Source organism: Terrapene carolina, unplaced genomic scaffold (genome assembly GCF_002925995.2).
Source record: "Terrapene carolina triunguis isolate 2854851 unplaced genomic scaffold, T_m_triunguis-2.0 Scaffold58, whole genome shotgun sequence".
Taxonomy (NCBI): Eukaryota; Metazoa; Chordata; order Testudines; family Emydidae; genus Terrapene; species Terrapene triunguis.
The window spans coordinates 75088983-75110566 of NW_020664409.1; the positions used below are offsets into that span (position 1 = coordinate 75088983).

The 21584-nt window shown below is 44.3% G+C and overlaps 1 protein-coding gene across 1 annotated transcript in view; it reads left to right on the plus strand.

The window, feature by feature from the left end:
* CPQ (carboxypeptidase Q) overlaps nt 1-21584 on the plus strand; it is a 293090-nt gene that overhangs the window by 224070 nt on the left and 47436 nt on the right. The window contains exons 9-10 of the mRNA XM_026659134.2: nt 10189-10212; nt 14239-14440. Of these exons, the coding sequence (XP_026514919.1) occupies nt 10189-10212; nt 14239-14440 (226 nt within the window). The remainder of the gene's footprint in view (nt 1-10188; nt 10213-14238; nt 14441-21584) is intronic.

A 21584-nucleotide genomic window follows, 5' to 3' on the forward strand; every position in this document is an offset into this window, starting at 1 on the left:
CTTAGACAGGCTCGCTGTGGTATCGCTGGAGGAGGATAGTGTCTCTTAAATGCTGGATTGATCACTGACGCTACGGTGTTCAGATGGACTAAGTTGTAACAAAACAGGAGACTATATAACAAGAATTTTATGTAAATCCTTTACAAAAATCCATGTATGCAGGAGATGGAGACACAGCAGACACACCATCCTGTATGCATGATGCTGTTCCCATGCTTTGCCAAGAGGTCTGTGCTTGTTTGCAGTGGCTAGTCTTGTTTGGTTTTAGGTGTAGATTGAGAAATATTATCAATGATTACATTTAATAATCAAATTAGCAAATAAAGGGGGTTAATGATACCTAACTCACTTTTAATTTGGCAGAAAAAAATTATGTTAATTTTTGTTATGCCATTGCAGTTCAGCTCTGGATGTTGTTTTATGAAGCCTGCACAGTTTAACCTAATATGCATTTAATACTTAATTGGAAAAAATAAGTCAGAATCACATTCTCGTTTGTATTTATTTTTCCCCTTCTTGTTAATCTAGCTACAAGCAATCCTCATTATACATAACCAAATAAAGCAGATTAATTCTGTACATTCTATTTGATCACGAAAAATATCTTAACCTTTTAATGATTTATTGTGCAAATTTCAGGCAATAGGATTATGATAGCCTGAACTTCTTCTTGGTGGTTATGATTAAAAGTCAAATAAAATAAATATTTTAAAGGTGCTGTAAGTCAGCACAGAACAGGACATGGATTTCCTTGAAATTGAAATGTGTTTGTGAGAGTGCAAATGCACTATTCCCATGTGGCAGGGTAGAATATTGAAGATAATAGAGCTGAACAAGTATAAGTACAGTAACTCCTCACTTAAAGTCATCCCGGTTAATGTTGTTTCGTTGTTACGTTGCTGATCAATTAGGGAACATGCTCATTTAAAGTTGTGCATTGCTCCCTTCTAATGTCGTTTGGCAGCCGCCTGCTTTGTCCACTGCTTGCAGGAAGAGCAGCCCATTGCAGCTAGCTGGTGGGGGCTTGGAACCAGGGTGGACCAGCAGCCCTCCTATCAGCTCCCCACTCCCCTAGGTTCCATGTGCAGCAGCTGTCCAGGAGGCTAGCAATTGCAGCTGTCCCTCCCCCCACTGCCATGTGCTGCTCCTGCCCTCTGCCTGCTAAACCCAGGGTTGTGAGTTCAATCCTTGAGGGGGCCATTTAGGGAACTGGGGTAAAAATCTGTCTGGGGATTGGTCCTGCTTTGAGCAGGGGGGTTGGACTAGATGACCTCCTGAGGTCCCTTCCAATCCTGATATTCTATGATTCTATGATTTACATTAATTCTTAGGGGGAAATTGGATTCGCTTAACATTGTTTCGCTTAGAGTTGCATTTTTCAGGAACATAACTACAACGTTAAGTGAGGAGTTACTGTACTGTAGATGTATGATTTTAAAGATTCTGTATATACAGTTTAGCTGCATAAAATGGAATTGAATTGATTACTTTTTTTGCTTTGTCAATTTAGTTTTAGGTTCCAAGAATATTTATTTTCTGGCAAATAGACCCTTGAAGGGTGACATTACTATAGTGGAAATCGTACAATTCTGACATAGTTGATGTAGCAACAGAATAAAGATGATATAGCTACAGGGAGATAATGTTTTAGTAGTAAGTAACTCATAGGCCTATGTATAGTTTTATTTGTAACACTCTGTCTGTGGCACCCATTATTGCAGAATCTGCGCAGTAGATGCATTAATGACGGAGTGTACAGGCTATTTGGTGTTCTACGGAGAGAGTCTCTCACTCCCTTTGCACCCTGACCTAATGGCACCTGTAAAGTAGTGTACTCACCACCTGTAGCGCCCTCTTGTGTCAGGGTGCGATGATACTAGACGTCCTTGTCTTTGGCACCTCCTACAAGCCCATCTGTTCTCACTGGGTCTTCTGTGACTCACACTGCTGGCCAAGTATCAGAGGGGTAGCCGTGTTAGTCTGAATCTGTAAAAAGCAACAGAGGGTCCTGTGGCACCTTTAAGACTAACAGAAGTATTGGGAGCATACGCTTTCGTGGGTAAGAACCTCACTTCTTCAGATGCTGGCCAAGTCTCACAAAGTTCAGTCCCCTTCCAGAATAACAGAAAGGTCCAACTTGAAAGTTCACAAAACGTCCCAACACAAAAGAGCCTTCACTCCTCCCCCACCACCGGGCTATTCCTTGGCCTGTCCTTTGGGGTCAGTCTTCAGTCCCACCCTAGTTCAATATTTCTTCTCTTGGGCTGGCATGCTCCTTCCTCGGGGGGACCCTCTATTCTGAGTTGTGACCTAGGGACCCTGTATTAAGGAGCTAGGTCTACTTTTTCAGACACGCTACTGGTTCCCTCGGCTACTTCCTACCTCCAAGCCCCGTGTGCTGCTTCCCCACAGCTTGTGTTTAAATCCGTCTCCCTTTGTTTCTCTGACTTCTCCCTAGATCCTCCAAGCTTCTCCTTTATTTGCCGGTCTAACCACTCTTCCATACCTCTTGGGGTCCACTAAAGTATTCTTAACTGACCCTACTTCAGGGCTTCCTTCACAGGAGCCTAAGCTACTCCCTGTGCACCCTCTTACCTCAGGGCTTTTGAATATTTTTTTAATAGGTGATAGGGATAAGCCCCATCACAGCACCTATAGGGTTTGGGCCAGGACACCAGGGTAAACTGCCACGGTATATTTAATATCTGAATATAGCTGGTCAGGTGTTGCCTCTGAAAAACAGTACCTCCAACAGTACAGTGTCCACTACCAACACCATACTAAGAAGCTTGCTCAGTATCGACTCAAAGGATAGAGGTCTGCATACTGAATCACCAGCACCATTGCTCATAAAAGTATTACCAGCTGAAATGGTTCTTGCTTTTAAGTTGAGACTGATTCCTAGATCTTAAAGGGTCTGATTCTCATTTTCACTGAGGCCCCTTTACTCTGGCAGTTGTGGTGTAAATGAGAATCAGGCCCTGTGATGGGGCATCTGTCCCACACTGACAAAAAAGGGGTTAAAAACAGCCCTAGGGAGGCTGTGCAGGAGGTAGCGAATCACAGAAGGGCTTATAGGAGCAGCCAATCAGGGCTGGGCTGGCCCATATAAGAAAGGCTGCAGGACCTGGAGCTTGAGAAGGGAGGAGGACTGGCTGCCTTGCAAATGGAGGGCAGCAAGCACCCTGGACAGAGCACTGCTGCAGGCAGAGACCCCGAGAGCTAAAGGCAGCTCCTGGCAGGCTGCAAGAATCTGCAGACTGAGGCCCTGATGCAAGGGCAAAGAGGGTGCTGGAGCCACTGAAGGAAGTGGCTGGACCGTGGACTGCAGTTTGCCACTGAAGGGAGTGGCCGGACAGTAGACTGCATGTCCCCCTGGAAGGAGAGGGAACAGAGTGTGGCACAGCGGGAGGGCAGTGTCACTGAAGTGGACGCCCTGGTCCTGGGAGTGACGTGGGTCCAGGAACGGAGGTGACGGCAGGCGAGACACCACCAGAAGAGGGTGCAGCACTAATTCCCTGGACAGTCAGCAGGAGGCGCCGCAGTGGTGAGTCGTACCCCATCACAGGCCCTAAGCCTTCGGGGCAGGGACTGGTGTTTAGTGTTTGTGCAGTGGCTAATGCACTGGGGCCCTGATTGTATAGCCCCTAAGTTTTATACAAATAATAAAAAAAAAATTCTAAAAACACAAAATGTCACAAATACTGCTATTCTTTCCCAATTACACAGGCTAAGAGGAACTTGCCATAATAAGGGTTATTAGCACCCATATTGTGGCTCTTTCTGTAGATAAATTTGAGAAAACATGAGTGGCAAATCATATTTATTTAAGAATAGAGATATTACAGGGAGTCTCCAAGGGAAACTAAGTATCTCTGCAATTAGAGAGACCAGGTGGGTGAGGTAATATCTTTTATTGGACTAACCTGTGTTGGTGAGAGAGACAAGCTTTTGGGCTTACAAATAATTCTTTTTCCCACCTAACTTGTCTCTCTAATATCCTCTTAGACCAACCTGGCTACAACAACACTGGCTACGAGCTCTACAACTGGAAAACTCAGAAAATTACAATTAAGAGACAATGGGCCAAATTCATACTCTTGTAATTCCATTGAAATCATTGGAATCATTACATCAAGTGTAAATTTAACTCAAATCCTCTTAAAGAAAACTTTCTTACAATAAATCTATGTAGTAGTATTGCTATATCTAGTTAAGTAATGTAAAACTATTTAGTCCGTAATGCACCTGTTGTCCATTGTTGTAATGTTTAGATTAAGACTTGACTATATCAAAGATACTAACGGGAGCAACTTATTTTGATTTACTTTTGTATTTATTAGAAAAAAGATTTGATCTTTGGCCCTGCTTGGTTATTCCTGCTAACAGAAAATTTCAAAACTTTGATATCTGAAATGTGGTCCTTATTTGCATGCACACACACAAGGGAATCAGATGGCTTGAGAGTAAGGACGCTACTGTTGCTCTCTCTTGCTGCTGAGATGAGGATAATAGGATTTCTCCTTTTAGGTACTTGATGAAAACTCTAAGAATCTAATAACCCCTGCTTACAAGATGTTTCCTTTCATTAAGAATGCAGGATGTGTGTGCTATGGAGTCGCAATGAGCATGTTATTTCATATCTTGTTGCACAGCTATGTGTGTGTGTGTGTTGTGGTTCTGTATCTGCAAAAACAGGTAGGATGACCTTTTTTAAAATGAACAGGAAGAGTTTTTTTTCTTTTTTTTTTTTTTTTTTTTTTTCAATACAGGGCTGCTGCAGTAAAGGAGAAGATAATAGTGCAGGAGAGGAAAAAAATAAGAATGAAAGACAAATAGGTTTTATGCCTCAGGCTTCAGCTAATTGTTTCTTGAGTGCTTATTTTAGCAATGGTATGACCTCCATCTCACTTGTATTGTCCTATATGTTTTAGGCAAATAATGTAACATGGAAATCTGTGTTACGGATATCAGTTTGATATCTCTATTTAAGCATTCGTTTGTGAGTCACCAGGATGAGAATGGAAGAAACGGATAAGAAAAGATATTCACACGCAAAGATGCAAAAAAGAAAAAGCCACTTCCACTTAATTTTCTACAATCACAGTTAATATTTATTACTATCACTTATTGTGCTAATGAGTTGAATGTAGATATAATTACATGAACAATTATATTTGCATGACAGTGCATAGTCTCAGCATAAGTTAAGCAGCATGTGGGCAATTTTAATTTACATTGCTGGCAAAATGCCCCTCAGGTACTTAAAGCCAGAGGGGAATCAGGTTTAGTAGAACCTCACTCCACCATGCCTCCTTCCCTCCCCTCCCCTCACCTCCTTTCCTCTGACCTGACCTTCCCCTCCCCCCTCCCTGCGATACACCCTTTCCCTCCCTTTACTCTGGGTAGCAGAAGCCACCTCAGCTAGCTTTGCACTGGTAGGGAATCCACCTACACCTGGGGTATTCTCCAGTGCAAGCCTATGTATGCTTTACATTCACTTTGCGCACAAGTGCCTCAAGATAAACTTGGCAGACTGGAGAATCTATCCCATAGGCTTCTTGTTGTACCACTTTAGAGGGACTTATACTAACAATGTGAGTGCTCTTTCTTGGGTACCCCTGACAAACACTTAAAAATATAAGTAATACCTAGTAGACTGTGTCTGTTGGCCCCTGGAGAGCATTGCCCAGTAGAACATGAATATAATGAACATTTAATAGTGAATATGTGCTCAATTTGTTTATTGTTCATAAACCTCAGCTGCAAGGAGGACACCCTCAAAGTGTGTATGAGCAGCCTGTTGATCTCTCTTCAGCTTCCACAGTCTGCAGCTGCCAACACACCCTGACTCCTTGGAGGAACTATCAAGTCTTCCCCTCCTGCCCTTCCATCCAAAGACTCACTGGAGTTAACAGGGAGACCGCTTTTGAGGATGGATGGCTTTCTGCCCCCAGCTTACAGGCAGGCTGATGTAAAGCTACTGCTGGGATGTGCATTTGATAAGCATTTAAAGTGTCTGAAAGACCGATTCTGCCATTGATTTTTTCCACAGCTTTAGCTACAGTACCATCTTGTCACTGGGAGACATGGGCTGCTTTACAGTTACTTCAGGGCTCCTTTGTCTGGAAGTTGGGGGCAGATTGTGAAGGGCATATGGAAAGAGCCAAAGTTTGTCTGTTTGCTAACGAAGAGAGAAAGGGATAGACAGACTCCACCTGTAGAAAGGGGTCTCAGATGACAGAGCTGAAAAGGAACACATGTTCTATTTGCTCCTACTTTGTTTTTCCTCAATACTTCAGTTTCATTTTACTGCATTGGCTCATGAGCAGAACTGGTTGAATAAGGAAAGTCTATTTTTGCAAAAGATTAGGAAATGTTAAAGTATTGTTTGTTTTGAATTGTTCCAAAAATCAATTTATTTTATTAAAAATATTATTTAAAATGTTATCAAAAATCTTCATTTACTAAAAACCCATGATTTAGGAAATTTTAAAAATTGATAATCAGTTTGATGTTTTCCATAAAAATTTGTGAGTAAAATGAAAAAGCCACAATTTTTTAAATTGAAAAACGTCAATAACGTTGACAGTATTTTGGAAGAAAATATTTGTAAAAAGGCCAAATATAACATTCAGAAAATGTTGATTATTTCTACTCCTGAGCAATAAAGGGGCTTGTCTATAATAAGTATCCAGGTCTGAATAAAAAAATCTCTCATTGGCAAAGCTCTCTACTATACTAAAATGGTCAAAAGAGGAAAAAATGGCCACAAATAAGGCCATGGGTAATCTCAGGGCTACTGTATGTAGCATGTTGCTGTTCCTAATGCTATCTCCTTTACCTTTTGCAGTTTATATCAATTGAGACTGACACTCAAAACACATAATAACAAATTGTATTGTCTGTGAGGGTTGCCAAACTGAGAGAAACAATAGTACGCCTACAAAACATATAGACATATTGGTATTTTGTCTTCACCAGCCAAAATGGTAATAATTAAGTAAAAGTTTATAGGTGAAATCTGGACATTATTCACGTCAATGAGAGTTTTGTCACTGAATTCTATGGAGCGAAGATTCGGGTCGCCAACTTTCTACTCACACAAAACTGAACACCCTTGCCCCGCCCCCTTCCCTGGCCCTCCTCTGAGGCCCCGCCCCCATCCCTGGCCCTTCTCTGAGGTCCCACCCCTGCTCACTCCATCCCCCCTCCCTCTGTCGCTCGCTCTCCCCACCCTCACTCACTTGCTCATTTTCACTGGGCTGGCTCAGGGGATTGGGGTGCGGGAGGGGGTGAGGGCTCCAGCTGGGGGGACGGGATCTGGTATGGGGCCAGGGATGAGGGGTTTGGGGTGCAGGAGGGGGCTCTGGGCTGGGGATGGTGGAGCCGAGGGGTTCAGAGTATGGGAGGGGGCTCCGAGCTGAGGCAGGGGTTTGGGGTTTGGGAGTGCTCTGGGCTGGGGGTGCGGGTTCTGGGGTGGGGCCAGAAATGAGGGGTTCAGGGTGCAGAAGGGGGCTCCAGGTTGGGGAGGGGTTTGTGTGTGTGGAGGGTGAAGGCTATTGTGTGGGGCCAGGGATGAGGGATTTGGGGTGCAGGAGGGTGCTCTAGGCAGGGACCGAGGGGTTTGGAGGGCACATAGCTCATGCCTCCCTTGACACGTTCCCACGCGTCCCTTGGGAGGCCTGCCCCATAGTTTGAGAGCTGCAGACCAACTATGTGTTAAAGGCTGCTGGGCCGCATGGCAGGGTCTGGGTTTCTGGCTGCCCGGCACAGCAGGGTCTGGGCTGCCCAGCCTACCGTGGCAGAGGTCTGGGATTTGGGCTGCCGCCCGGCCCCGCACAATGGGGGTCTGGGGCTGCCGCCCGGCCATCTACAGCAGGGGTCCGGGATTGGGGCTCCCACTCAGCCCTGCAATGTCTGAGGTCAGGTCTGTCACCCAGCCCCACATAGCGGGTGTCTGGGGCCCAGGGCTTTCGGCCATCCCCGCATGGTGGGGTCCAGGGTCTGGGGCTCCCAGCCGCACAAGGTCGGGATCTGGGCTGCCGCCTTCCTGCCCTGCCTCACAGCCGGGTCCAGGTCAGGGCTGCCGCCAGACCCGCACAGAGGGGTCCGGGGTCCCTGTCACCCAGCCCCCTGCCCAGGGCACTGCTCCTGGCCCCGCTCCGTGGAGGGATTTCTTTGTGGGAGGCACTGAACATAGGGTCTGTGGGAGGGCTCAGGGGGTGGGGGGCACACTGTGATTCTCAATCTGCAGCCCAGGTAACACACTGTGGGTCGCATATGCGGCCCACAATAATAAATAGGTTGAGAACCACTGGTCTAGAGGTATAAAACATAGGTCCAGCTAAGTGCAACAGAAAAATCTTTCACCTGACTATTGAGAGGGGCAAAGAATCCTCCTTGTACAATGCCTCACAGGAAGGTTCTCCTATTTAATAACAGGGTAACTTGTGTGGAAATTTTCCAAGTCACACTTCCCTGGACTTTTGCTGTCCTTGCTCTTTTGGAGTATGAATTGTGCTTTTGTACTTGTGGTTGCCAGATACTGTATTCTGAGACCAGCTCATCTCTACTTCCTAACAGCTGTTCTGAATTTTTTCTTCAGTTTCCATTTATGCCATTTTGCTTTATTAACTGAGCTTGGCTAAAAATAGCAACTCAAATTGACATTATAGTGATATATGAGTTTTAAAAATAATCTAATTAGTTTTCTTTTTTACCTGCAAGTTACACACTTAGGCTTTTAGCATATTTTCATACCACATTTTGCATACTCTTGGTTACCAGGCTAATAAATCTGTAGTGTTGATTTAGACATGTATATAGTTACTTGAGTGAGGTGATTATCATTTGACTATATCTAGTATGAGAAGATTATTGCAATACTATATTTAGATCCAAATTGCTTAGGATCAAATCCTGACATACAAGTGTAGGTGTTTCCTAATGCTAAGTGTAATTCAGTAGCAGAAAACTTGAGGGAGACTACCAAACTCACATCATGTCCCATATACTGGAACAAATATTTAACCAGCAAATCAAGGGCAATATTTTGTCATAAAAGGAAACTCTAGTGCTTTCCTTGTAAAGTGGTGAGTCTTCTAAATTGGGACTGGTTTTAGAACCAGTCAATAACAGCTAAGCCATTGGACTCTTCTTTCTTTCTTCCAAATTATCTTTAAGATTCTCAGGTTTATAGAAAGGAGATAAGTGTATTTTAAATAGCCCAAATGCTGCCAAAGCCTTTTAGAACAGCTTGCTCCACACCGCCCCCTGTTTAATCTGGGAGTTTGGATTTCCCAGTGCTGCAGCTCTGAAAGAGGAAATTCAGTGACTCAGTAGATAAGTCATGAGACTTTGGGAACATGGTTTGAGTCTCATGCCTGACAAAGCAGCATCATCCCTGTTAAGTATTAAGGTTTTTTTTTTTAACTACACAGTTGACTTCCTGGCTGACTAGGATTCCCAGTTCCTGGTCTTAGTGGGACTTGTTACCTTTCTGACAGAATCAATACCTTCATAGTCTCAGGAGATCCAGATGTTTTGGTTCCTTTTTTAGATTGAAAGGACTTGGCTGTGATTTCATAGTTTTAGCTGCTTGCCTTATGGGTTGAAAGGGAGGAGGGGATATATGCTTAAAATGTGTTTTAGCTTTGTTTGGTAGGAATACATATTTAAAAATAAATGAGGGGAAAATACTGGCAGGGATCAGTCTCATAGAATAGAATATTAGGGTTGGAAGGGACCTGAGGAGGTCATCTAGTCCAACCCTCTGCTCAAAGCAGGACTAATTCCCAGACAGATTTTTACTCTAGTTCCCTAAATGGCCCCCTTAAGGATTGAACTCACAACACTGGGTTTAACAGGCCAATGCTCAAACCACTGAGCTATTTGCATATGCAAGCGATAAACTCTACGTTGATGCATTTAAAAGTTTCAGTGTAAGAAATAGACGTAATAAGCCAGAAAGAAGTTACCTCTTTTGTGGCAGACTCATCCTGCACTAAATATACTCTATGGGCAGGATCAAGTCACAGGAATGTAAAGGATAAATGTAATTGGCGTGCAGAGAGTTAAGCAGGCAACTCCCATTAACAAGAGCCAGTGTGTTTCATTTAATTCTCTGTGCTGTGTACCATGGTGAGAATTATACCATTAAGTATGTTGCATTATTGCAAGTTGCAGCAAATATATTGGTCTCTGACAAAAGTGATTATCTCAGTGACCTGAGTTTTTAATGAGCCTGCATATGAATGAAATTTTCAGTACAGGGAGAGGTGGAGGGAACAGCTGAGCCCACAGTTATTCTGTAATCCTACAGTTATATTCAACTGTTTACTTATGAGAACAAAATGCAGTCTTAGCCTGTTTTGATAAACAGCAGTTACCTCTGCACCATCTAAAGGAAATAAAGGATAGTCTTACATGAGACATATTTCTTCTCTCATACATAGGAACCTTAGTATCTTATTACAAATGCTCAAGTTGGTGTGGTGAAATCAGCCCAGACCACCTCTTGTGGAGCCTAGTTACTGTTGTTTTCTAAATCCACTTTGCATATATATGCAATTACTCATTACATTCTAATGGACAAAATGCTTTAAAAAGATAGTCTTCTCAAGGATAAAGAGCAGTTCTAACCTTTGTGGCCTGTTTCTTCCTCCCCACCCCCATCCCGATCTGGTTTTACTGTGCAAAGACATTCTGTTTTCATACCCCTCCAGCATGTGCTAACAATTAAACAGTTACAATATAAATGAGGAGGAAAAAGGCAGTGTTGTGTACTGTGGGTGGTTCATTTTGTCAGTTTAATATTGAAAACATATGTGAACATTTATATAAATAGAAAACAATTGAAGAATGCCATACTGTTAGCAGCAACTTATAAAATATTTCTACAATGGTTAAGTGGTCTTTTCTGCACACCAGTGTTGCTGATACCTTGAAATTTGCTTGGTGTGGCTAATTTTGCCTTTGAGATAATCTTTTTCCCCATATTCATTCTTCCATTCACACCAACACTTCCCTCTATCCACCACAAATAGTGTCTCAATTCATTTACATGCTATCAATCACTCTTCCTGCACTAAAAACCCCTTGTAACATGAGTAGGACCCTACCAAATTCACAGCCATGAAAAACGCGTCACAGACCATGAAATCTGGTCTGCCCTCTGAAATCTGTTCTTGTGTGCTTTTACCCTATATTATACAGATTTCACGGGGGAGACCAACGTTTCTCAAATTGGGGGTCCTGACCCAAAAGGGAGTTGCGGGGGGGAAGGAGGGTGTCACAGGGTTATTTTACAGGAGTTGTGGTATTGCCATCCTTATTTCTGTGCTGCCTTCAGAGCTGGGTGGCCAGAGAACGGTGGCTGTTAGCCAGGTCCCAGCTCTGAAGGCAGTGCCCCGCCAGCAGCAGTGCAGAAGTAGGGGTGGCAATACCATACCATGCAACCCTTTACTTCTGCGCTGCTGTCTTCAGAGCTGGGCAGCCAGAAAGTGGCAGCTGCTGACCGAGGGCCCAGCTCTGCAGGTAGCAGCGCAGCAGTGAGGGTGGCAATACCATACCGTGCCATCCTTACTTCTACGCTGATGCTGGTGGTGGCTCTGCCTTCAGAGCTGAGTCCTGGCCAACAGCTGTTGCTCTCCAGCTGCCCAGCTGTGAAGGCAACGCTGCTGCCAGCAGCACCGCAGAAGTACGAATAGCTGTACTGCACCCCTACTACAATAACCTTGTGACCCCCCCCCACAATTCCTTTTTGGGTCAGGACCCCTACAATTATAACACCATGAAAATTCAGATTTAAATAGCTGAAATCATGAAATTGACCAAAATGGACCGTAAATTTGGTAGGGCCCTAAACATGAGTACTGTTTTGAGCAGAGTTATTGTTTTGAAGACATAGCCAATGCTTTACAGGCATCTAGTGGAGCTGCTCAAGAGCCAGTGTTTGAAATGCTTCTGTTACAGGCCAAATATGGTACAATGGTCAGCATTAAAAAGTTAGCATTCGCCAGATTGATGGTATGAATGATACCCAGATTTTCCCCTCCTACACCTAATACAGGAGAGAAATGTGGTTACTGTAGCAAATATTGTCTTTTAACTGGCAACTCTTGTGTGACAAATATTGCAGCCACATGTGGTATCTTTGGGGACCATATTGTGTTTTACATAGAAAGCATGAAAGTCTCAAAAAGCCATTATACTGAGATGGACCGCACAGTTTGAGCTGGTAGAATAGCCCTTTGTACCAATACAAATGTATTGTGTTTTCCTGGCTCACTTTGGGGTGGAAATAGGGGGTGGTTTCCTGTGCTATCTTGGATCACTGTGGGTGGGGTGGGGGTTCCAGCGGGATCTGGGATCACTAAGAGGTGATTAATGCAAAATCCCAAGCCTGGCTATGTAGATTCTCTACCTTTCGAAGCTTCTTCTGCTGGGGAAGAGAGGGAGGGACTGATTTTAACTGTTTTCAGGAGGCTGGGGGACAAAGAAAGACTTCTGGTGTAAAAGGCTGAGTTTAAACAGACTCAGGGCCTTCCTTTTGGTTCAGCAAACAAGCCCTTTGGTTGTAGAGTGGCTCCAACCCTTGCAGAAGGATTGGAAAGACTTTGACCTAACAGACTTCCCATGTAGAAGATGGGAGAGTCCTGGTATGATTAGTGAGCATTTAAATCCTTTTATCCTTTTTATGTTTTTTCTATGATGCTTTTGCCTTAAGAATAAATGTATTTTGCTTTCTTAGAGCTGTGTGGTCACTGGTAAAAACCCTGTCATTGTTCTGGCAGTGAAAGTAAAGAGCAGGGGGCTGGATACGTGTGAGAGCTGCTGAGGATATCACTGTGTATGACGGGGATGTGCAGCCGTAAAACCCTGGTCAGAAGGGAGTGGGACTAGAGACAGCTGATAGCTTGAGGCCTGAGACCTGACTGGGCACTCCTGGAGCAGACTGCGGAAGGGGAATACAGGTGCAGTTACCCAGGAACTGTGACACCTTGTACATCTGTGTTCAGGCACCGGGGGACTGAAATGTTTTAAAGCTGTCCTGAACACTCTCTCATACTATCACTGGCAGCTAACACGGCCTGAAATCTAAAGCTTAGCGTCTTACACATTCTATCATCTATACCCATGGTTTTCAGCCTTTTCAATACGGTTAGCACATTACAACAGAATGCACTTGCTGGTCCTTCTTCTCATCTCGCCATAAGGAAAGGGAGGGTTGTCGTGACCCCAGGGTGAGAACCCATGACCTATGCAATTGCACTGGAGATAGGGCTGAGAGGACACTTCCATTCTAATTCCCTGTTCCCAGTTAGTTGTAACTTTTTTACCTTTCTAGATTGAAACCTTTCAGGCTTTTCAACTCAGCCAAGAAGTTAATTATTTTCAAAAATATCTTCATTTGTTTAGCCATTTTGTTGTCCAACAGTTGGGGAGGTGACTTAGTCTTTATTTAAGTTGCTTTTCAGACACTTCCTTGTGTTCAAACATCTCAAAGACTTTTCTTTTAAAACTTTTAGCATGCCTATTCCTGAATTAGGAACTCCTGTTTTTGCCACATCTGAAATACTTTGATCTTGAAAGAACCACGTTACAGCAATTAAAAATAGCACATTGAGCATGCATAGCACATTCTATTGCTGAACTTCAGAAAACCTGTGGCACCAGGGTGACAGGTTTTGAACGTTCATTGGGGGTAATATTTGTGTGAGATTATTTTCATAGTTACCAGTGAGTCAATTTAGCATGGGTCTATTATTCATGGGAAGCACTGCTCAATAGCACTTTTTTTTCTTGTAACGCTTATGCAGTCATGAATTTCCCAGACATGTGCGTAGAAGCAAAACCTCTAACTTGTGAGGATGGAGTGTGTTCTGTTAGGTGCCTTCAAGACAGTTCAGGTATAACTAGTTCTAAATTGCCTCATAAGGGTCAGGGTGTTAAGAGGACTAGTTAGTAGTGCAATGAGTTCGTGCCACCAGACTGGCTATTTTGTAAAAGCCTTCTGTCTTACGTTGCCTCAGAAAGGAGAGCCTTATCAGCAATTCATATATGAGAGATGAGGCTTTTTGTTTTATATAGTTCATATACATCTCTTGTCTGCATTCTCTTAAATTTTTCGGTATTGCATGCTCTGTTAGTAAAATATAGCTAATGGCAAATATTGGATTCTTACAAAAATAGTCTGCAAATAAATATTAAAATGATCTTTTCTTATGTGTTCAGGGTAACATCTCCAACTTTGACATCGTCATGGAGTCTGATTCGGGTACCTTCATGCCGATGGGCCTGGCTTTTACAGGCAGTGATAAAGCTCGTGCCATCCTGAAGGAGATTATGCAGCTGCTGCAGCCTATCAATGTTACAAACATTTATGAAAATGGTGGTGAAACAGACACTGAATATTGGGTGAGAGATGGAGTACCAGGTGAGAATGCTGGATGAAGTCATAGACAATGTGGCTGAGTTGGCCTGGTTGTTTCTGTATGCTGTTACTTCTTAAATTCCGCTTGTTGCTCTATTTGATCTTTGACAACATTTTAAAAAAATCTTTTCCTTGAGTAATATTTATTAGAGAGGAAATATGTAAATATTTAAAGACTAACCACAGAATTAGGACAGAATGTGTGTTTGAGCATCAGTTTAATAAAGATTTAGATTATGCATGGGACAACAGGCCTAAAATCTTCTTTTAGGCTTTACGATTTATATTAATCTTTCCTATACCAGTGGTATAAAAATAGTAGAGAATTCTTTCAGCTTTATTCTAACACAGGACCCCAAAACAAAAATATCCCTTTGAAATTCAACCCACTTCTCACTTGTTCTTATTTAATTTAATTTTAAAAAATTAATTGTTTTCAATACATTTATTCTGTGGGGATTCAGCACTCAAAGACCAAAAGGTGATGATACACTAAAATCTAGTGAAGGACAAAGCCCTGTAAATGTATTTGAAAAATAGTTTCTACATTTATTCTCAGTGACACTTCTGAACCTTGTACAAGTAGCAATCTTCTTGCAAAAGTACTGTGATTTGAAACTGGAGCAGGACAAAACTTTTTGGACAAATAGTTTATTTGCCGAAAAATGCATTTTTGGGTTGACAGAAACTGTTTGCAAATTTGACGTGATAGCTTCAGCTGGGGAAAAGTTTTTCAGGGCCAGCAAACTGTGTGTATGTCCCCTTATAACCTTTAGCTGTGTGTGTGACGTTCAGTCCCTTTATAACTTTAGCCAATGGTTAAGGCATTTGCCCAGATATGGGAGACCCAGGTTTGAATCTGTACTCTGGAGCAGAGACTTGAACTCAGATGTCCCCTCTCCCAGGTGAGCATCCTAACAACCAGGCTATAAGCTTGAAGGATCTGAGATTAATTGAGCTTTTACCATGTTTTCAACACTTGAATAATAACAGAAGATATTTTGGTTTTTGGTATTTAAAAACAAAACAAAAACTTTCTTTTTATGCTGGTTTATGTCTAAAGTACTTTGTTGTCTATTTGTGATACTGGAATGATGCAGACACATGTCAGATATTTTTGGAATCTTTCTGGTACTGCAGTGGGCTGTGGAGCATATGCCTCTTACTTTGGGGAAAATGTTGTTTGCTTAGGGCTCAGATCTTAGTTGCACTATTTCTACTCATGGGTGGTGGATATCATAGGCTGGGGGAGGCTAGGGTGACCAGATCACAAGAGTAAAATATCAGCACATGTGGGGGGGACAGCCACAGGCTCACAGCCCCCACCGGAGCCATGGGGGTGGAGGGCACACATGGGGGCAGGGGGCGCTGCAAGCTGCAGGTCACGTCCACATGGCCCCGGCTCCAGTCCCTACAGCAAGCCGCAGGTCGCGGGCACACAGCCCCGGCTCCGGCCCCCACCACAAGCCACAGGTCACAGGCACATGGCCCCAGCTGCAGCCCCTGCAGCAAGCCGCAGGGCAGGGGTGCACGGCTCCAAGTCCGGCCCCTGCCACAATGGGGGTGTCTCAGGGCTGGGGATTGGGGCACGGCAGGGAGTTTGGGGTGCTGACTCCAGGAGGGAGTTTGGATGCAGGAGGGAACTCAGGGCTGGGGCAGGGGTTGGGGTGTGGGGTATGGACTCCAGGAGGCACTTAACTCAGGCAGCTCCCCAGAAGTAGCAATATCTCCCTCTGGGTCCTAGGCACAGGTGCGGCCAGGAGGCTCTGTACAGAGCCTCGCCCGCAGGCACCGCCCCCGCAGCTCCCATTGGCTGTGGTTCCCAGCCAATGGGAGCTGCGGAGCTGGCGCTCATGGAAGGGACAGCACACAGAGCCCCCTTGGCCGTCCCTGCACCTAGGACCCAGAGGGAGATATCTCCACTTCCGGGGAGCTCCATGGAGCCGGATAGGGAGCCTGCTAGCCCTGCGCCAACCAGATGCCTGGCAACCCCACAATATTGGGACAAATGGCATCCCAATCGTACGTTGGTCAGGATGCGGGACAAAGAGTTAAATATCGGGACAGTCCCGGTTTTATTCGGATGTCTGGTCACCCTAGGGGAGGCTATGCTTCCCCGAACAGCCTGGCATGGCCCCGCCCATGCTCCATCCCCAGGCCTCCTCCTGCAGTTCCCAGTGCTCTGCCCTGGCCCAGGCTGGCTGGAGCTGGGCAACCTGCTGTGGGGACTTGGGGCAGCTGGCACTGGGGCCGGGCTGCCCGCCCGGCACTCGGACTGCACCGCCTGGTGCTCCAGGGCTGGGGGCGCTGCGTCTGCGCCACCCAGCGCTCCAGGTAGGGGGTGCTGTGGCCGTGCTGCCTGACACCGGGACCCATGGTCAGCATGCTTTGGGCTCCTGCAGGGAAGGGGGAACTGAAGGAGAGGGGCTGGGGGATAGCCTCCCCAACAGCCAGGTCACCAGCTGTCCATGTTTCTATTCCATGCACAAGTTACTAAGGGCAGGTCTTCACTACGGGCGGGGTCGATTTAAGATACGCAAATTCAGCTACGCGAATAGCGTAGCTGAATTCGACATATCGCAGCCGACTTACCCCGCTGTAAGGACGGTGGCAAAATCGACCTCCGCGGCTTCCCGTCGACGGCGCTTACTCCCACCTCCGCTGGTGGAGTAAGAGCGTCGATTCGGGGATCGATTGTCGCGTCCCGAAGAGACGCGATAATTCGATCCCCGAGAGGTCGATTTCTACCCGCCGATTCAGGCGGGTAGTGTAGACCTAGCCTAAGTAGCACATCAAACTGCTGTAATCCTGTAATTTACATGTCCTTGATCCTAGGCTCTAACTGCACCTATTTTACACCTGCATAAAAATATGCTAAATTGAGGGATGGGTAAGAGCTGCCCATGGTCAATAACCATGCCACTTCCATCTCCCTTTCTTCCAAAAGTCTGTGGATCTGTACCGCTGCTTCTGGACTTCAGGTCTAGATGATCTGTATATCTGTGTAGTCATTGGCACATGAGAATTTCCCAGTGCATGTTTAGAAAATATAAAGGGGCAGAAATGCTGTCATGGTAAAATATGCTTTGACTTTTGTGAAGAAAGATCCCTTTTTATAAAGAGATGGATTTTTCTAGGGACCAATGAATTCCTGATGAATTCCTCCCTCCCAGGGCCGGCTCCAGGCACCAGCTAAAGAAGCAGGTGCTTGGGGCAGCCAATACTAAGGGGCGGCACTCCGGCTGCTATTGGGGTGGCACGTCCGGCTCTTCGGTGGCAATTCGGCGGTGGATTCCTCCGTCCCTCTTGGAGCGAAGGACCTGCTGCTGAATTGCCGCCGAAGAGTGGAGCGGCGCGATTGCGCTACCACGGCTTTTTTTTTTTTTTGGCCGCTTGGGGCGGCAGAAAACCTGGAGCCGGCCCAGCTCCCTCCACCCCATATTGTCTATTTCCATGTGCCCCTCACAGATCGGGACACTGCCCAACCACCAGCGCTGCCACCTAACACAGCCTTGACCACTTACATCTGTGGTCATGCCCCTGGTTGCAGAGGTGTGAATGGGTATGTAGGAGTATCTGGAACCCTGGCTGTTGTTTGTGATGGGAGGGTCAGAGGGGCTGAAGGGGAAGCATTGGGGATATAGAGAAATTCACCTGTTTGTGAGGTGCATGATGAGAGAAACTGTATGGGGGGGGGGGGCGTTCCTTAAGTTTCAAATCTGTTTAACCCAGTCAGTAATAATACTTAGTTGTTATATAGCAATTTTCATCAATTGAAATTCAGTTCACCTTCAACGTTAAACATTAGGAGCATTAGCTGGTTTGTTTCTTTGCTGTTTGAAACTTTGCTTCATTTAACCTCCTGTTAAGCGAATCACTAAGGGCTTGTCTACACTACCGCGGTAGTTCGACGGCTGGCAATCGAACTTCCGGGTTCGATTTATCGCGTCTGGTGTGGACGCGATAATTCGAACCAGGAAGTGCTCGCCGTCGACTGCGGTACTCCACGTCAGCGAGAGGAGTACCGCGGAGTCGACGGGGGAGCCTGCCTGCCGTGTGTGGACCGCGTCTGAACCGCGGTAAATTCGAACTAAGGTATGTCGACTTCAGCTACGTTATTCACGTAGCTGAAGTTGCGTACCTTAGATCGAATTGGGGTGTTAGTGTAGACCAGGCCTAAGTACCCCCACAATGCAAAGTATGGTGCTTTCCCCTTGAGAGATGGAATGAAAGAATTAACTCCATTAAAAGAACTGCTGCTTCAGATTGTATCATACTGTACCAGAGAGAAGGCTTTAAACATCTTGCAAGCTTCACGCTTTGTCTGCAGTATTCTCATTGTTCAAATGAACACTTACGGTATATAATAATATTGTAACAGTCAGAACATACTATAACAGCTTTTCCGATGTTATCCAATTTAAACAAGCAGTCAATTGTTGACACTTCATCAATTTCATTTACATAGTTTCCTGAAAATACACTTGGCTATTTTGTTTCCACAGCGTACTACAGAAAACATGGAATACATCAGCAATAAGAATTTGTGACCCAAAAAATTCAGTTCCTTATCATTTAAATTTTTACTGTATTAATTAGAGTTCAGGAGTAGCTTCTATTCCAAGTATTAAAATCCACCTCCTCCTTTGAGTCAGAAAGCCCAGTGAAAACAATACTACTTGTGCTTTTTACATTAATTCATAACTACCGGTACTTCTGGTGAAGGTTTAGATTAGGTTTAGCTAGTCAGGAATTTATCCACAAAAGAATGCTGGCTCTTTTGTCTGGAAGGTTTGCCTGATTCAGAGAAGGGACCCACTCTCTGGCCCAATTCATATTTAATTATACAAATAAATAGGAGAGAAAGATCTCTCCAACAGGCGAGATTGACTCTCTAACCAGAGCACTCACCTGGGATACAGGAGACCTGGGTTCAAGCCGCAGTTCTGAATCAGGGAGAGGAGGGACTTGAACCTTGGTCTCCCATGTGACAGGTGAGTGCCCCAGCTACCAAACTACTGGCTATTCTGAGGTGAGTGTCTTCCATATTTTTTCACAAAAATTTCAAAAGATCTCATTTTCATTCATCATTGGAATGAAACAAAATTCTGAAACCACAAAATTTTTCACAAAACAGAATTTTTGTTTTCCACCCACTCCTAGTTCAGACTACTGCACTCATGCTTCTCAGAGTCTAAGCTATTCTCTTTTACATGGGAGTACAGTTGAATATTGTAGCACTCATTTATCCTTTCCCTTAAATTGTGGAACTGCACAGAGTACCTATATTTGTAGTAATAATAGCGCTAACTACTGTCAGGTGCCACAGATGTGCAAAGTGATCTAAAAACATTAATTAAGCATCCAAACAACACCTATGTGGTACAAGAGGTGGAATCTATGTGGAAAAACACAGCAGTGGGATTTAATACATTGTGTAGCTTCTGAGTGCTTGAGAGATTTCCTGCAGTGGTCTTTATATTCAACAATTTGGAGAATAATTTGAACCAAGAATGAGAAATCTCTATAATCGTTGTAAAACCAGACAATATTGTGTTTCTAACATTTGTGGTATTATAACTGTGTTGCTTTTTTCATAAAGCAATAGGCAAAGGCAGTTGATTGCTGTGAAGTCTATTATAGGATGATATAGTGATTTGAAATGGCGATTAGTCTTAAAGAACTAGTTTGTTAATTATTCAATTGTCTTCCAAAATCCTTTATTTCAGTCGTTTTTATTACACATTTCTGTTTTCTCTCAATTAAGCTTTATTTCTAAACTCTATATACACATAATGCCTTTTATTACAGCACATTTGTTTTACCAAGAGGCTTGGTCAGCACTTGCAAGTACAGTATATTGTTTCACATGTTGTGTTATAACAGGCTTGTCTGGTCTCTGAACAGGTGGAAAGACATGCAGTGACCCTCACTAGAAAGATGTTATAATATTTTAGTCAAGAAAACAAGGTATCTGATATATGAAAGAGGCAGTGTGTGACTTCGTGCACTCCCCCTTCCTGTCTCTGTCTCTCTCTCTCTGGTCTCAGTGCCACTAGATGGGACAGAACACCACATCCAGAAGGTGTGTGGGTTACACTTACTCCCAGCAACTCAGGGTCTCCTTGCATGGGTGGGTGGGCAGGCCAGGCCTATTTTTCTGTTCTCCTCCTGCTACATACAGAGTTCTGTGTTGGGTTGGTATTGGTGAGCCCACCCCATAGCCGTGGCTTTTGGAGGTAACGCTTTGATGAGATACATAAGGTAGTCCCTCTCTCACAGCTATTGCTTCAGGCTGTCTGCAGACACAAGCAGTTGTTACTGAATTGGCGACACTTGTCAAGCTTTTCCTTTCAACTACAAGGGCTAAAAACTTGAATTAAAACTAAGATTGATATAATCATGTGACTCCACGAGTCAGAGCCCTGAGCACAGGAATGCAGCATCTGTGCTTTAATTGGGCATAGGCAAGAATTGTTTCATCTGAAGGGGAGATTTTTGGTAAGGTGGGGAGAGGGAACAGAAAATAAAAGCTTTCTTTTAAAATGTAGAAAACAGCATCTCCCTTTAACTTTTGGTATTTTCATAAATTGCAAATTAAAATACTCAATGTAGGATGTCACACACTATTGCTCTGAACATCAACTCCAGCAACTAAGCAGGAGTAAAATGACTCCCTCTTTCACAGGAGCACATAGCTGTGTGCTAGACTCCAAAAAATGTCAATCACCGGTCACCAGAAATAAGCTCTATATATAGATATTTGAGTCAATTATACCGTTTTCTAGATTGTTTATCCCAATTCTGTCTGTTGGACTCTATATTCTGGATTAGGTTATGTCTATGCTACAAACTTTGGTCAACACAAGTTACGTTGGGGGTAAAGATGCCAAAGTTAGTACACCTCTACCTCAATATAACGCTGTCCTCGGGAGCCAAAAAATCTTACTGCGTTATAGGTGAAACCGCATTATATTGAACTTGCTTTGATCCACCGGAGTGCACAGCCCCGCCCCCCGGAGCACTGCTTTACCGCGTTATATCCGAATTCGTGTTATATCGGGTCGCATTATATCGAGGTAGCAGTGTATATCGTTTGTGAGGTGCATACTTGACTCCTTGCATCAGCACTGTGCGATACTCACCA